The sequence below is a fragment of the Cryptomeria japonica genome, chromosome 7, assembly GCF_030272615.1.
Source record: "Cryptomeria japonica chromosome 7, Sugi_1.0, whole genome shotgun sequence".
Classification (NCBI taxonomy): Eukaryota; Viridiplantae; Streptophyta; class Pinopsida; order Cupressales; family Cupressaceae; genus Cryptomeria; species Cryptomeria japonica.
The window spans coordinates 835,502,174-835,520,323 of NC_081411.1; the positions used below are offsets into that span (position 1 = coordinate 835,502,174).

At 31.8% G+C, this 18,150-nt stretch overlaps 1 protein-coding gene across 1 annotated transcript; it reads left to right on the forward strand.

Moving 5' to 3' along the window:
• Positions 1–7,854: 7,854 nt before the first annotated feature.
• Positions 7,855–12,021, forward strand: LOC131074280 (potassium channel KAT1). The gene is made up of 8 exons (XM_058010865.2): positions 7,855–8,117; positions 9,263–9,481; positions 9,567–9,725; positions 9,994–10,051; positions 10,230–10,550; positions 10,811–11,149; positions 11,241–11,273; positions 11,384–12,021. Exons 1-8 carry the CDS (start codon positions 7,927–7,929, stop codon positions 11,579–11,581), a joined length of 1,518 nt encoding a protein of 505 aa, XP_057866848.2. The 5' UTR covers positions 7,855–7,926; the 3' UTR covers positions 11,582–12,021.
• The last annotated feature ends 6,129 nt before the right edge of the window (positions 12,022–18,150 follow it).

The window sequence follows — 18,150 nt, forward strand, 5'->3', positions numbered from 1 at the left end:
TTACAAGGTGGTAGCTACCTTCATAATATTTTCAACAAATAATGAACCATTCATAATTTATTTTAACCAGAAAGGAAACTAAGGAAATTCTTTTAACTAGAAAACTTAAGAAAGGCATACATGCAACATAAATCATAACTTTTTAATTTTTCAATCTTTAAATAAACCAAAAATAACCACAGAAGTATCATTTATAGATAACACTTTTGCAGTAACAAAAAACCTTAATCAATCACTCCCAATATAGATTATACATTAATAAGTCATTCAATACAAACAAAGGAGTTTGTACACCACATCTCAAAGATCATGGATATCTGAAACTACCAATGTCTTTCTATATTGAAATTAACTGAAAACATAAATATACTTAATAAACAAAAGTTTTTATTGTAATGAGAAAATCAAAGTTTGCCCAAAAGATCCTTAATTTAGTTTAAGTCCAACTATTTAAAGCTTAAAAGTAACGATTTCTCGAAGACAACCGTTATTTAAAACTGAGTCTTTTAAAAGGCAAAAGAGCCAATATCAAGAAAAACAATTAAAAACTATGAAATCACAACTACTGCTCCAGCTTCAGAATCTTGACCGTCAATAACCTCCACCTCCTGTTGATCGCATGCCATCACTTGAGATTTGATCTTTAGCCTATATTCTCGATACCTGTTGATCACATGAGTAATGCTTCTATGCTCAGGTGTGGCCGTAATTTGTAACCTTGTTTTTCACTTAGAAAGTGCTTTGTCTGTACCAACTAGATTACCATGTATGCTATCAATTTCAGCTTCAAAGGCTACCGTGTAATCTTGCAGATGGCTCAACCTCTAAAACACCTTGGGGGAAATGGTTTGACGATCTCTAATTTCCTTCTGATAAATGTCTTTGAATTGATCCAACATTTGATTAAGCTCACATACATTTTCCTCAAATCCATGCATCAGATCAACTTCCAAAGCATTAAAATTATCTTTAATCTTAACTAAGCTATCAAAGTAGCACCCCAGTGCTTTATTAATGTCATCTATATAATCATCATAGAATTTTACCTTCCAATTCAATGCCTCAAGCTAGGTTGGGTCAATTTCTTTAGGATGCTCCACTAATTTTTCAATCACCAACGTAGCATGATTCATTGAAAGGAGCTTTGCAACCTCTTTTGCAAGCATAAACATGCTGCCATGTTCTTTCTAGACTTGTTATAATAAGATAAGCCACTCTAAAGATTTTGTCTCACGATGAGGTCCTTTCTTTCTGTTCAAGTTGTCTATATCTATGTCCTTCACTCCCGCCCAGTGATTTTGGATTTTGCTCGGCATGGGATCAAACTAGATAGCTCACTTTGTGAAAGCGCAAGTGAATAATGAAAGTTGGTTCAAAAAAATTAGCCACCTCGTTGAGGTACTCATATGATGTGACATGTCTTTAATATTGCATTTATTTAGCTGCTTTGAAGACAGTTCCTTCTTCCACATGATCATGCTGACAAGATAAATCAAGGTTAGTCCGTACAGCTGACCCCACATGGTGGCGGTGCCCCAAAATTTGAGCAAGGCTTCACGAGTCGCTTGGTCGCAGAAAATGCAAACTTCAGAATATATGGTTGAGGTTTTCAGACTTTTGATAACCTCCACATGAGCGACTAAAACACAAGATAAAGGGGATCAAGCGATCAAGGACTGTTAAAAATCTACAACTCCGTGACCAAAGTTAGAAAAAGTGGACAAAGCGTGACTAGCTTTAGAATCACACAAAGGTCACAACTAAACACTTAAGTTATGAGACAAACAAGGAGAATCGTGAGAGAAAAACATGAAGGGGATCGACTTAGTCATGATTAAATTTTTAAAGGGTAACAATATGTATAGTTGTAGTTTTGGATTGGAGCATGCAAATGATTAGATAAGTAGGTTTGCCTTGACGCTTTCCTACGTTGTGTTATAGATTGAGTTAGTTTATCTTTTTCATGTAGTGGTAGATTTTTCAAGATGTGCCACAAATTTTCCTCATAGGGCTCTTATAGAGGGGCTATTTTGGATATAGAGATTCTATCATAGAGAATGGCACATCAAAGTTTGATGCAAAATCTCCTAGTGCAGAAGTTAAAGACTGAATTTTAAGAAAAAATATGCTAGATAGAGAGTCTAATGTTAATTTTTTGCAAGGGTTTTGAGGAAATATTTATGGACATAAAAGACCTACTTCCTATGGAGGGGCTATTTTGGATATAGATATTCTATCATAGAAAAATGCACATCAAAGTTGGATGCAAAATCTGCTAGTGTAGAAGTTAAAGAGTGAATTTTAAGAAAAAAACATGTCGGATAGAGAGTCTAATGTTAATTTTTTGCAAGTGTTTTGAGGAAATATTTGTGGACATAAATGAAGGACCTACATTACATAAGAAAAAAGTGGCAACATTACATAAGAAAAAATTAGGTTATACACAATTAGGTTATTCCCAATGCTTCACCCCTATGAGCATCACCTAGATGTAATACGTGCTTTAAAGTGGACCATTCATTCTCATGAGAGATGGGTTATTGTGAACCACTACTCATGAAACATGGGTCAATGAGTTTGACTCAAAAACTACACAGTTGAACCTTGATAGCAATATCATGGTTTGACTTGTCATGGAGAATACCTCCTACTTATCAATTGATGAGCTAAAGGGGATCTATAATGAATGATTCATAGGGCACAACACTTGTTTAAGGTTTTGCAAATGGGGTTGCAAGATAAGTGGGTTTAACCTTGGTGGGAACTCCTTGGTTAAGCGTTATTGAGTTGGAGTAGTATTGGTATGGGTGACCTCCCGAGAAGTCTCAATGCTTCGCCCCTGTGAGCATCACCTACATGCACTGCATGCTAAGTGGACCATTCATTCTCGTGAGAGATGGGTTCTTGTGAACCACTACTAATGAAACATGGGTCAATGAGTTTGAATAAAAAACTACATTGTTGAACCCTGATAGCAATATCATAGTTCCCTTGTATTGTTAAGATTTAATTGTTGTCTATAAATGGACTGTGTGCAATTTTGAGGGACATTTATTTTAAGGTAAAATTACTCTTCACCATGTTTGGGCTTTACAAAGATGGTATAACATGTTCTAATACAATTATTTTCAAGCCCAAGATTGAGATTGTCTCAAGAATTAAAGTTAAGAGTAGAAAGGGGAGATAATTGGATAAAATGGTTCTCTAGACTCAACAACAAATTTGAGCACAACTTTGTAATTTTGTTTCTCTATATGCATGATCTTCTAATGGTGGTGATTTTTCAGTTCTTAAGGGGATATTTTTCTAAATTAGGCTATTTAAAATTAGAAAGAAGAGCTTCACTTATATTGTTAAGATTTAATGTTGTATATAGACGACTTGTGTGTAATTTTGAGGGATTGTGATTAGAGGTTGAAGTATATAGATGGGTTGTGTGCAATTTGAAGGGATTGTGATTAGAGGTTGAAGTAATCTTCACCATGTTTGGGATTTCCAATGATGGTGTAACATGTTCAACAAGGAATTTTTTGAAGCCCAAGAGTAAGATGGCCTCAAGCATTAAAAGTAAGAATGACAAGGGTAGAAAATTGACTAAAAAGGTTCTCTAGACTCAACAACAAATTTGAGCACCTCTTATTATAGCAGCTGAGTTGGTTGTGTTTGTAATTTTGTCTATCTATGTGCATGATCTTCTAATAGTGGCATAGTTTTAGTTCTCAAGGGAGTAATTTTCATCATATGTGCGGGTGGTTTCTAAATAGTTGTAATGTCTTATGGATTTAATTTTTTTTGTTGAGGTTGCTCTAGCTATTTTTTTTAATCTTTTATTTTTATTTTTTCTAGATACTTGAATGTGAATTCTTAATACATTTTTTCATGGCTAAAGGTTTGACTAGAACCCATAATTTACTAGTCAAAATTACTTCTCGATAGTTTACTAACTTTTTAAAATCCTATACTAATTTTTTTCACTCAATCCTTGTCTTTGTTCAATTTGAAGTGAATTTTGATTTGATAATTCTCTCCACATCATGCCAAACTATTTTATTTTATTTTATCACATTGGAATGGCTTATACAACCAACCATTACATTGTTTTACTTTAGTCAAAACTGTATGCCCCACAATATTTACTCTATCAAATTACACCCATTTAGCATTTTCTCCAAGAACATGTACTAGGTCTCATATTAGTCCTAGCCTTAGCCTTTTTTCATTCCAAATTTTTATTATGTGTTGTTATTTATGTTTTTTACTAAATTTTATGCTTATTTCATGGTTTCAACTCTTTTTTATTTATGTATTTTTACTATTTCTATCATTTTTTATTATTTTTGGACCACATCAAATTCTAGTACAATTATGGAGACATCTCTACAATCACAAATTCATCCCCCACAAAATTGAAAATCATACAATTATTTTTTATCCCACCCAACAAAAATCCTATCAAGAATTTCTAATAGCTCTCCATATGTTTTGAGTTTAATTTTTTATTGGAATCATTTTTAGTGGTTGATTTTGTTTGTAACTACTAAAAGAGACTAAAATGAAAATATTCATCCTTTGTACTAAGTTATTTTTCCACTTTCTCATTTTTCTCTCTTCTTCAGTCTTACTCTCATCTCTTGATCAAAATTGACTTTGCTATCATTCTTTCTACATACCTTCCATTTTTTTTTGAAGAAACTCATATGTTACACATTTATCATTGGTTATGTCAAACGAAATTTTCTATTAGATATTACCTTCCAAGATAGAAGGATTTTTTTGAGTTCTTATTATTTAATGTTGTGAGAATTCCCTCTTACACATAAAATTTATTCTTTATTATTAAAACATTTTTATACCAATTTTGATTTATAATATTGATAGTATATTAAGACCATTTGAAGGGTTGTTATTTCCTTTGTATTACTACTAATCTTTGTAGAATTTTTTTTTTTTTTATAGTATATTTGTCTTCCCCATCCCCTGGAGATACAAAAAATTCTTCTCCTCCTTCTCACATTATAGGATTCTCTTCCTATTAATATATGTATTTTGTATTCTCAAAATTGGAGAGTGGTATGAGATAAGTTCTTTCTCCTTTGAATTATCCACATTCTCATTCTCTCCTTTACTATCTTCATCTTCAAAAGAAAGATCCCTTTTAGAACCACCTTACCTTTCTCCCTTTGCAAGAATATTCAAAGAGAATGTTATCTCTCAAAATTATATTCTCAAATTAAATTTTCTAGATATTTAATATTCCTAGTTGTGTATTCACCATTAACATGATCTAGATTTTATATCTCCTTTACTCCTAAGTTCACACAATAGCATAGGGACTAATATACTTATAATGTTTATTATTATTACCATTTACATTATTGTCTTGGCTTTTGCAAATTTAGTCATCAAATATAATTGATTAGCCATGGAGGTTGAAAGACCAAAATCAAGGCTTGACTATTTTGACAAGTTCATATGTAATTCAAAAAGTTTATCTTTTCTCCAATAGCTTGATAACGCAAGTCTACACTAACACATGGTTTGACCATTTTCACTATATTTAATATTTTTAGTTATTTTATCTAAGCTAGTCATCCCAACATATTTGATGTACCATGTTTACCTTTTGTCCTAGCTATTTTGTAGGTAGTCTAGTGTCTGTATAGTTATTTTATTTTTTTATATGGAGGAAAAATCTATGAAAGTCCCGCTAACTCCTCCATGATTCTATTACTGTCCTTACATAATACAAACCCTTGCTACTCCTCCTATAGCTAATTCCAACTTGGCTTCTATCAGTCAATTGCTGAATTAAGTTCTAACTTCTTATTTCCTTTAATACACCATATAAAATAGAATTGTTTCCTTTAGCATTTGAGTAATTTAGTTAGTCTTTGTAGAGGGGTAAAAGTGAACCACTCCAATAGGTGGATATCAACCTCTTGGGGACTCACTAATCAATTGCTCCACTTGGGATGAGTACAAAGAGAAAGGTTGTCAAGTACCCAATAGATAACACAAGATATAGGTCACATCTCGGCTTCCTGATGCCCTCTACCAACTCTCTGCCCGAGGATGCACACAAAAATCATAGATGACATCATGATGCACTGGTGCCTCGTATGAATAGAGTACAAAGTTTCATACAAAGAGCTCAGAGTGATATATACATGTTCTAGATAAAGTAAAACTAGAAGAATGTATAACAGAAAGTGGAAAATGACTATAGATATTAAATAAGATAAATGAAATAGAGGAAGGAAATGATCTTATAAATAGTCCATGATTGAAGCTTCCATCAAAGCAACTCTTCTCCAAGAAAACTTGCACACAAGCCGAAAAGGAAAACTGTTGGGACTATGTTTAGAGGTCTACCATAGTCAGACCCCCGCTTTGGTGTTTCCACCTCCACGAACAACCAGATAGATAGATAGATAGATAGAACCCCTAATGGAATGGAAAGTAAATGCAACAACAATATGCTAATGGAGAAAACAAGGAGAAGAGGAGAAATCCCCTTCCACACCCAAAGCAAAGATCTTGCTGAATGAAGAAGAAGAAGCATGAAGTCCTCCTCAAAGCATAACAATTGTGGTGAGAGTCTCAAGCATGGAGAAGAGCCAAGAGTGCTAGAAAATATGACTAGAGAGATTGAATGGCATGAATAGAGAGCACCCAAAATGATCTTGAAGCTAGAGAGGTTTGAATGAGTTTCGAGCATCACAAAATGAAGTAAGAGAGGGAAGATATACATGCTAGGAGTGAAACCAACATCAGTGGTCGCTGAGAGGGGCATTACGAACTTTTCCATTCACAAGCATAATGCTCAAATGACCACCTATGGACTATAGATTTGTGGGACACTAGCATGACGTGGGGACGTCTATGCGGCACACAGACATCCTCAAGTCATACAATCAACAAAGTCAGGGAAAAGGAAAAGATAGCAAGTGACAGAGAAAACCATGTAGACAAAGGGACAAAAAGGTGAAGAACATCTCCAATCAACATAAAGCGAAGGTGCTTATGTAGCGCGGAATTACACGGGGTGCAATTTACAACACTATAATCTTATTTTCAATGTTCTCAATTCTAAAATCTAATACTTGGTCTAAGATGAAACTATTAAAATAATCTAGCTTAAGTAGGACATAAAAGTGTTCAGTTGGAAAGAACAAACAAATCATGTAATTTTAATTAGCTCTTCATAATAGTTTTTTTGAGTTATCATAATGTCTTTTCTTTTAGAATACTTAAAATTAAATAATAAATAATTTTTTTAATTTCATTAAGTGAAGAATTGATTATTTACTCCCATTTCTTAAAAAAAAAACACATTAATTACATATGTATTTGTAAATCAGTGAGGTAGTTTAAAAGACAAATTCCACTTACAATCTTTTCCTTTGTCATAATCATCACAGCCATGATGCAGGATCTTCTCATCAACACATTTTGCATTTGCATGTAGGAGCTCAACTCACAATCATCCTATAAACAATAACTTGTAGATGTGACCATTCTTTTGACTATAGTAAACAAGCTCAATTATTACAATAGACCAATTAACATATTGACTCGTAATAGACATATTCATATTTATGAGCTAAACTAACCATTCATTTTTGCTACAATAATATCTTTTAAATGGAAACCTTTACATCAAAACTCTGATCACCCTAAAGTACCAGCAACGTGCTGGCTTTTTATAGCAGACATCATGTCAAACTCCACAAACTCTCGTGATAAACAACAAAGTGACAATTTCTCTCGTGGGTTCGACTCAGCTTTTTATCCCACCACGCTTTGCCTTTTCATGTGGTCCAAGTACAAATCCTAAAATCTTATAAGAACTGAGATGCATGCACAGCAACATGGATAATTGTGGGCACCTGGCTAACACTCTAGCCAAAAGAAAAAAGTATATATATGTCTGACAGGATGAAAAAATGCACGAGTATATGCCTTCCATTGTCGTTGGAGATGGAAAAACAATCAATGGCAGAGACATCGCACAGTTTTCCCAGTGGATTGCTGCCAGCCTTGGGTGCCAGCAGCCAGCAGCCAATACAAAAAAAGCTGCGCAGATATATTATTTCACCCTACAACACTCGTTACAGGTACTAATTATTTCACTACGGATCTTCCTGTTGGAATAAGTTGTAATTCCACCCGTATGAGAAGAATTGCAGATTTCTAGAAGTTTTTAGATCTTTCTAAGATCTTTATTTGATCAAATCTCTGATCATTTGATACAAAATCTTGTATTCCCTTGAATCAATAGACAAAGCATTTTTGTGTCTATTACTGTTAACAATTTTAGTGTACTTTTAATTTCTTTACTTCCCCACTTCTATAAGAGGTTGTCTATTTTATTTCACTTCATAATCTAACGGATCCTCACTTCTGTTTAAAGTTTATGTGGGAAGGGGTTAAACAGCCAAATTAGTTTGGATTCCTAATCTCTCTTTGTACTGAAACTTTTGACTTATACAGGGCTTTTTGGAATCATCTTAGTTCCCATGTGGATAGGTTTGATGGTAGAAAGGGTTATACCTGTGATTACCTCTAAATATTTCTAATAAATCTCCATAAAAAATAATAAAACAAAAAATATACAGGGCTCTGCTTAAAGATGCGCCGTTTTTCTTCTAATTCACTGTTTATTTTCTTTGACACCTGCTGCTATCTTCAAGCCCATGAACAGCTCGGTTTCTATTCTTTCTAAAGGTGAAGCGTGGATTTTATACAATGGATTTTTCAAGTAATTAAATGTTTGAGAAACTCAGAATTTTTTATTGAACGAACAGAGAGAGATTGCACCTCTTCTCATGGTGAAAACCTGATCTCTGTGTTGTAAGCTCTTCCACTTGAAATTTTGGGGTTGATATTTAGAAAAATTGAAAAACAATGTTTTAATCTTATTTTTTCTCTGGAACATCTTTTAATCTTATTTTTTCTCAAGAACATCCTCCAATTCTAAGCCTTACTGAGTGCTCTAAAAGTGCGCGTATGCTTATATTCAAGCGGCCGACAATTTTGTTTCCACTAATTTTAATGGAAACAAAATGGTCGGCCGTCTAAATTTTACTGACAGTTTGGCACTATCAAAATACAGTTTTTTTTTTTTCGAATTGTACTTTAGCTATTTTCACTGTATGATGAAAGCAAGTCACGCAATGATCTCAAGAGATTATTAATCACAGCAATAATAATTCATTAAAGACCGTATGTCTCATACTTGATACTGATGGGTGTATTGCAGGTGTTGGCAGAATTTTCTGATCCCTTTGGTAATGTATTCCGCATGGATTTCAACCTTCGAAACAGGATTCTTACAGGAACCCATTCCTCCTGCTCTTTCAATTCTGGATAACATCCTCAATGCCTTCTTCGCCATTGATATTGTCTTGACATTTATGGTCGCTTACAGAGACACGAGAACATATTTGCTCGTAGACGATCCCAAGAGAATTGCCCTCAAGTAAGTAAACAATACATCACAACATTTTCCTTTACTAACTTGTAACAATTTAACCAACTAAGATTCTGCTTCTCATCTAATGCAGGTATCTGTCGACGTGGTTTATCTTCGATGTTTCATCAACTATACCATTTCAGGCATTGGTCTTACTCTTTACAGGGAACTCTGGGTCAGGTTTAATGTATAATTTACTTCACATACTCAGGCTTTGGCGACTGCGAAAAGTTAGTGCTCTTTTTGCCAGGTATAGCAAACGGAAGGAATTAGTTTTCCACAGTCTATTGAATTAGAATGTAATTTTGTGGATTAAATTGTGTTTGTTTATTTGTTTCAGGTTTGAAAGATTCATCATCAAAAATAAAAAATTAGATTAGAATACAATTTTTAAAACTAAACTGTGATTGTTTATTTGCTCGACATTTTTTGGGCCACTATTCACTAAGTGGAAGACAAAATCCCCTTAAATGAAGAAAAAGCAAAACAAGTTTAACTAATTTACCTGTCTGCTGTAGACTTGAAAAAGACATCCGCGTAAATTATTTCTGGCTTCGATGTGCTAAGCTCATTTGTGTAAGCCACTACCATGCATAGTGTTTATTTAATTCAAGTTTTAATCATTTTGGAGTTTGCTGTTTTTTTTTTCAAACATTTGTTGATGAATATTTTGGGTTGCTGAGGAATTATTGATTAGTTGATTTTAAAAGCATAGCAAAATTGATGATGAGATTTTGTTTTTCGGTTTTCTCAGACAACAGCCTTTTCAATACACATTGCTGGGTGCTTCTTTTATCTGCTTGCATCACGTTACAAGGATCCCAAAAATACATGGATTGGTAGTTCCATTAGTCCCGATTTCAAAGAAACCAGTCTTTGGGAGCGTTATGTGGCTGCAATTTACTGGTCTCTCACTACTCTATCCAGCGTTGGTTATGGAGATATTCATCCCCAGAACACCCAAGAGATGATTTTTGCCATAGTTTACATGATGTTTAATTTGGGTCTCACTGCTTACTTGATTGGCAACATGACAAGCCTCGTTGTGGACGATTCAACCAGGACAAGAAAATTTGTAAGTTATTAATTATCATATGCAAATATATCAGATGATATCAATTTTGCATATGATATCAATTTAATAGTAATTGTTTTTGGTTTCGACTGTGTTTAATTTTTATTTCTATTAGTTTTCTTTTATCTTGATGATGGATCTTAGAATATGATCTGAAACATTGATAGAAAAATTACCTATAATCAAAATAAAAACCAATTGTAACTAGATTATCGAATTTTTATAGATATAAATTTTATTCTTTTACGTTATTAATGCAGAGAAGCATGATTACAGAAGCTTCAAGCTGTGCCTCCAGAAATCAGCTTCCAGATCAATTGAAAAATCAGATTATAGATTACTTGACTCTGAAATTTAGAACCGAGGGATATCAAAAGCAACCACTATTCGATTCTCTCCCAAGTGGCCTTCGTTTGAACATTCTTCAGTACTTGTTTTTGCCCATACTTGAAAAAACTTACTTATTCCAGGGAGTGTCCTGCAGTTTTCTCCTGCACCTGGTATCAGAGGTTCAAGCTGCCTATTTCCCTGCAAGGCATGACATTATTTTGCAAGAAGAAGCTCCCACGGATCTCTATATTGTTGTCTCTGGAGCAGTGGTATTCTAACACTTCAATTCTTTTTCTCTTCTTTTTTCCTAAAAGTTAATTTGACTTCTCTAGAAACAATCCTGAAATGCTTATTTTACAGGAATTAGTCTTTCGCAGAGGAGGACTTGAAGAGGTAAGTAAAGTCCACCCAACAAATTCATCAAGCAAGACAGAATAAATTTGTAAGATGTTAGACTGTTAAATGAAGGTTCCATTAACCATTTTTATACCTCTGAATTTCAGAAGCTTGTAAAGGAAGAAACAGGTGATATGTTTGGAGAATTGGGAGTGCTATTTAATAAGCCTCATGAATTTAGGGCTACAACAAAGATGCTTTCACAACTTCTAATACTTGGGCGCAGTGCATTGCTGGAAGTGTTGAAATCACATGTCGAAGACAGACAGATAGTTATGGCAAATCTATCTCAGATTCGACTTTAATTCAAGCCTTCTGCTATTATCATACATGATGAAGATTTTGAATCTGATCCTCCTCTTTAAACCAGCATAACTCAAGCAATCAGCACAAGCAGAAAATACTGTGTAGTAATTCTGAAGTTTTTCTGTGTATGCCTGAAAATTACAGACTACATATCCAAAACAACGACTAGATCTTTTTCTAACCTGCAACTTATTTACAAATGAAATTCTGTAAAAATAGCGCACGTTCAAACTCTTCTTGCATGTAGTATGACTTATCAACACAGGAGACATTGAATTATTATACAGTCTTGTAAAAATCTGTAAAGCTACTTTCTAGTTTTAGATATGTAACTGTATCGTGTTCCTCGTGAACTTGTTGAAGTCATTGTATTTGGCTAGAACATGCTACGTTTCTTAAGCCTTAGTATTTGTGTGGACAGCTATAAACCTCTTGTTAAGCTTTGTGAGATCTAACTCTATGGAAAAACATCTTTGAATCATGGTTGTATCTTTGATTGAAGTTTCATTGAACAGATAGTAGAATAAATAATTTAAATGAGTGCTTGCAAATATGTATTTTAGGAATAAGGGTTGGATATTCATAGTTTTGAATATGTAGAATTCAAATAAAAACAAGGTATATAGTTTATAATTTGATATAGATTTAGAAGTTTTTATGAGTAATTTATTTTTTATTAAAAATATATTATTAAACATTTTAGAATAGCAAAAAATAATAAATATTTAAATTATTTTTATAAATGTTTTAATTATAAATTTGATTCTTTTGTATGAATAGGATTTTTAATAGTCTAAAGTTTTGGAAATTATTTTTAAATTTGAGAAACATAGTTTTTTTTGGTTTTAGGTTTGCATGCAATAAGGATAGTATCTTTCTAATGTTAGATTTTTAAAAGAAAGATACAGTTTACTGATATTGTAAAATGAGCAAAGAAAATAAGCAATCATGTAGCATGTTGTATAATGATGATGTCACATTAATGTCATTGTAAAATTCTTTTTAAGACTCGTCAATGTATGTAAGAGGTGATTGATTCATTAATTTACTAATTGTTTTAAATTATTTAATTTTTTTTCTTAATACAACATCCAAGAATGCAATTTAAACATTACACACTTTAAGTTAGCTCATAATAGTTAGATAGAGGGTTCAAATTTTCATTTTTAATTTCAAGAACTTGGGGGATCGTTTCTCCAATCACACATCTAATTGAGGTCATTTCCCAATTGTCTCTCTATCCAACATTTCTTATGTAACCATCATTTGATTAAGGTCATTTATGCATATGTGATTCTAATCTTAAGTGGGCTATGAAAAAATTGAGGATAAAATCTAGACCCTAAAAAAGACTTTAAATGAAATCAAATTAAGATTATATTATTTATTTATTTTCACATGAAATATATTAATTTGAAAATTATTCACTACATCAAATATAAAATGAATCTAAAATGAAAAGAGACAAGTGCAACATATACAATTTTCATCATTATAAAAGTAATACTTTTAAACAAACAAATCTTATAAAATTGAATACAATTATTAAAAAAAAACATAAAACTCAGAAAAAATTTGCATTTCTTTAATCACCAAAAATACTATTAAAAAAATAATAAAAACAAGTTACATTCAACCACTAAATTAATAAATTTTAAAGAGAAATATCCTATTTTAATCCTCCTTAACAAGTTGCTCACCAAAGGATTTATAATGAAGAGGTGAAATGGGATACATTTATCCACATTTGGAAAGAATTTATAATCACCCTTAACAATTAAAAATGAGGTTAAATAATTTTAGATTTTTAAATTTTAGTTGAACAATTTACTAATTACATTTTTTTTAGAAGTTATGTAATAGAAATTGAATCAATAAAAAATAATATTAATAAAAATAGAATGATAATAATATATATATTTTTATAATTTTTAAAAAATTTATATAATAATAATTTATTTGTATAATATTATAATGATTATAGAAAACTAAAATACATAATATTTAATTTAGAGTCTGATAATTATATAAATATAAATTTAATTTAAATTAATGACTGATATTGAAAAAAAAAGAAAAAAGAGTTAACACGAGTTTAGTTATTTTAGGTGTGATTATATATTGTGTCTTAAATTGTATTATATATTGTGATTGATCTAATATGACTTAAATCTATTATCGGATAACAAAAGGTAATTGGTATAGACTTTCTTGATACTTGATACTAGTTATATCATATAGATGTGGTTCTTGTCTTAATTAGACTTCTAAAACTTTTTAATTTTCTATTATCTGACAAGAACAAAATTGGAAAACACATCAAAATTTTACAATAATAAATCAATATAATATCTTTCAATAAAATAATTTACAACACTTTATAACAAATACGATTATAAATGATACCCATAATTGATCTTCTTAATAATATTTTCAACTACACTAAATTAATTTTGACTCAAATTCTAAAACTACTAATATCCCAAGTACTTAAATTCTTCCAAACACATGTAATACTCACTATCATTCCATGTGAGAACTTCAATCTACCACACCTACGCTGACCGACCACATACACCAAAAGATTTTATGTTGTTTTGTTTTTTGTGATATATAATTATTACCATCAACTTTTGTAGAAGGATTCAGTGGCTCCAATTCAATCTCATGACAAATGACAACGAACAATCTCTCACCTGAGTTTCATGCACCTTTTGATCCCTCCTAATTTTATTTTGTTTTATAGTCGATTATAAACTTCAATCCAAAAGATTAATTTACTAAATTGTAGATAATAATAACAGAAGATGTATGAATGGTATACAATTAATTATTACTTCTTTTCAAAGGTATCAATCACAAACTCTTTCAAAAATTTATGAACTGTAAAAGCGATCTGAGAAATGTATGGTGGAGTGAATTGGGTAATTAATGATATAATCTATATTTTAAATGTAATTGTTTTTTATTTTAATTGTGTGTAATTTTTATCTCTCTATCATACATGATGAAGATTTGAATCTGAACCTCCTCTTTAAACCAGTGTAACTCAAGCGATCAGCTCAAGCAGAAGATACTGTGTATTGCTGAAAATTGCAGACTAAATATCCAAAACAACGAATAGATCTTTTCCTAAACTATAACTTATTTACATATCAAACTCTGCAAATAATAGCTCATGTTCAAACTCTTGCATGTAGTATGACTTATCAACACACTAGACATTGAATATTATAGAGTCCTGTAAAAATCTGTAAAGCTACTTTCTACTTTTAAATATGTAATTGTATTATGTTTCTAGTGAATTTGTTTTTTTGGTCGATAAAAGGTATAGTTAGAATAATATATTGATTTTAAAGAAAATTTAGACCATGAAACCACAGATTTCCAAAATGGTTCAGTAGATCTAAAAACTGTGAAAATGGAACTATGTCCATGAATATGCACATAAAGAGAAAACCACATCCAAAGCCCTAAAATTCTCTAGCCTCAAAGTGGGAATTGAATGAAACTATGTCCATGAGTATGCACAGAAAGAGAAAACCACATCCAAAGCCCTAAAATTGTCTGGACTCAAAGTGGGAATTGAATGAAACTATGTCCACGAGTATGCACATAAAGAGAAAACCACATCCAAAGCCCTAATATTCTCTGGACTCGGAGAGGGATTTGAATGGGATTTGTACCATGTTCCTCGTAAATTTGTTGAAGTCGTATTTGGCCAGAACATGCTAGGTTTCTTAAGCCTTAGTAATTGTGTGCGCAGCTATAAATTTCTTGATAAGGTTTGTGGGATCTAACTCTCTATGGGAAAACATTTTTGATTGAAGTTTCGTTACATCAATATTAGAACAAACAATTTCAATGAGTGCTGTCAAATATGTATTTTAGGAATAAGTGTTGGATTGATGAAAATATTTGTAAATTTTTTTAGTTGTTTTTTTTGTTTTGTTTTAAATCATTTTTATAAGTGTTTTAATTGTAAATTTTCTTTTTTGCATGAATATGATAAACATAGTTTTTTGGTTTGAGGTTTTTATGTAATAGAGATAGTATCTTTCTTATGTCACATTTTATAAGACAATAATTTAATGATATTGTAAAATGAGCGAAGAAAATAAGCAATCATGTAGCTTGTTATATAATGATGATGTAACGCTAATGTCATTATATAATTCTTTTAAAAGATCATCAATGTATCTAAGAGGTGATAAATTCATTAATTCACTAATTGTTCTAAATGATTTAATTTTTTTTTTGAATACAACATCCAAAAATGCAATTGGGACATTGAACACTTTAAATTAGCTCATAATAGTTAGATAGAGGGTTCAAATTTTGAATTTTAATTTCAAGAACTTAGGGGATCATTTCTAAATTGTCCCTCTAGCCAACATTTCTTTTGTAACCATCATTTGATTAAGGTCATTTATGCATCTCTGATTCTAATCCTAAATCGAGTATGGAAAAATTGAGGACAAAATCTAGACCCTAAAAAGGAGTGTAAATGAAATCAAATTAGGATCATATTATTTATTTACTTTTACCTGAAATATATTCTTTTATAAATTAATCATTACATTAAATATAAAATGAAGAGGAAAAAGTTGCAACAAATACAATTTTCATCATTATAAAAGTAATATTTGAAAATATATATTTTTAAAAATTAAATACAATTATTAAAAAATTAAATTTCTACAAAAAATTAAATTTCTTTAGTCATTAAATTTTCAAAAATATATATTTAAAAAATTGCAGGTTCATCTTTTATGGGTGTGAAAAGTGGAGGACCAGGTAACCCTATCGCCTTGGTCCCAATAATTTTTCCCAATATTCTAGAATAGTGGATCTTGTGCATCTCCCTGATCCAGAAAACATCTCGCTTGCTTGCTCGAAAGTAGCAGGACCAAGTCACCCTTCTCTTTTGATCCCAACAATTCGGCTTGAATTTTTAACCACAGGTTCTGATCTACTTTCTCTTAGATCTCTGTCTATGGCTTTGTGTGAAGTCTAGAACATTTTGTTATCATTGCTTTGGTTCAATTCTTATTGTTTTTCCCCAGATCTAAATTTATGATTCAAATCCAATTTTGACTCTCTAAAAGGGGAAACGATAAATAGGCAAATCCAATCAACATCTCAACATTCTTCTCTAATTGAATTTAAGCTAGATATATTGGGTTTACTGTTACTACTTATCAAGTTGTCATTAGTTTTACATCCAAAGTCATTCTATATACTCTAGTCGGTTACTACTACTGAAATATTCAGTTGGTATGCACAGTACAGTCGGTTAAAGAAGAAAGTATTCACAGAGCCCAGTATGCACCGAGCTGTCTACCGAGTATTATTCCATGTCTACCGAGCAGAAATAATGATACACCGAGTTGATATACACTGAGTGAAACGTGTTACCAGATTCATTGAACCTAGACACACATGGGAAAACGTGTTACAAGATCGAGGAACATAGAATCGTTATCACATTGGAAATTGCACTTAAAGATTGGGTATGATTTCGAGGTCATTTATCCAATGAAATATTTTGTATAGTTATTCATTCGATAAATCATGTTTGTAAGATCCAAGCAATGAATCAGATCACCGACATAAGAGATCTATTTATACATCATGGATTAAGGATGACAGACAGAGATATACAGAGGTGTATGAAGCAAGACATGTGTGATACATGAGAAAGCACTAAGTGTTATGACTGTTACAGAGATACAGAGGTCACCGAGAAGGATTTTAGAGAACAGTCAAAGAATAGAGTAAACAAAAGGGTTTACTGAGTTACTTTATGGGTTACCGAGGTATGCTATAAGCAAGGTAATCTTGTTTTGAGCACATAGAATCTGCTATAACATTCCAGATGTAAAGTTGTAGATATTTGTAAAGATTTTATTGAAATATTTTGAAGTTGTAAGAGAAACCTTTAATAGGGTAAAAGACTCTAACCAAGTCTATAAATTGTAAAGCCTCTAACCAGGTACAACATTTAGTTTAAGTGTTGTAAAGTCCTTTATCAAGGTAGATCTAACAGATCTTGATACTCCTAACAGGGTAAGCTATCAGAAATAGCTAAACATGTAGCTCTGACCGAGCACTCTTTATTATTGCAGTAGTGAAGTTGTGGGTGCCATCCCCACCGCAATTTTTCTCTCTAACCAAGAGTTTCTACGTAACCAAAATATATGTGTTATGGAGTGAATCATGTATGATTGTTATTTATTTGTTTTAGCTTTATGTTATGTTGCAACAATTTTTGGTTTATGCATAACAGTAAAGATATTGTTGTTAAAAGGATTAGAAGTATTGATTCACCCCTCCCCTCTCAGTACATTAGCTTTCCATATTGGGCCTAACAATTGGTATCAGAGCTTGAATCTTGGAAAAAGGTTTAACAACCTAAAGAGAAAGATCTTATCAATGGAAGGTTATAAACAATCTCAGAGAATTGTGTATCTGCAAGAAGAGTTGGATCATGCTAATCAAGTGATTGCAGACATGCAAAGACAAATACAAAAATCATTGAAAGTGAGAAGAAGATTATCTGATGATT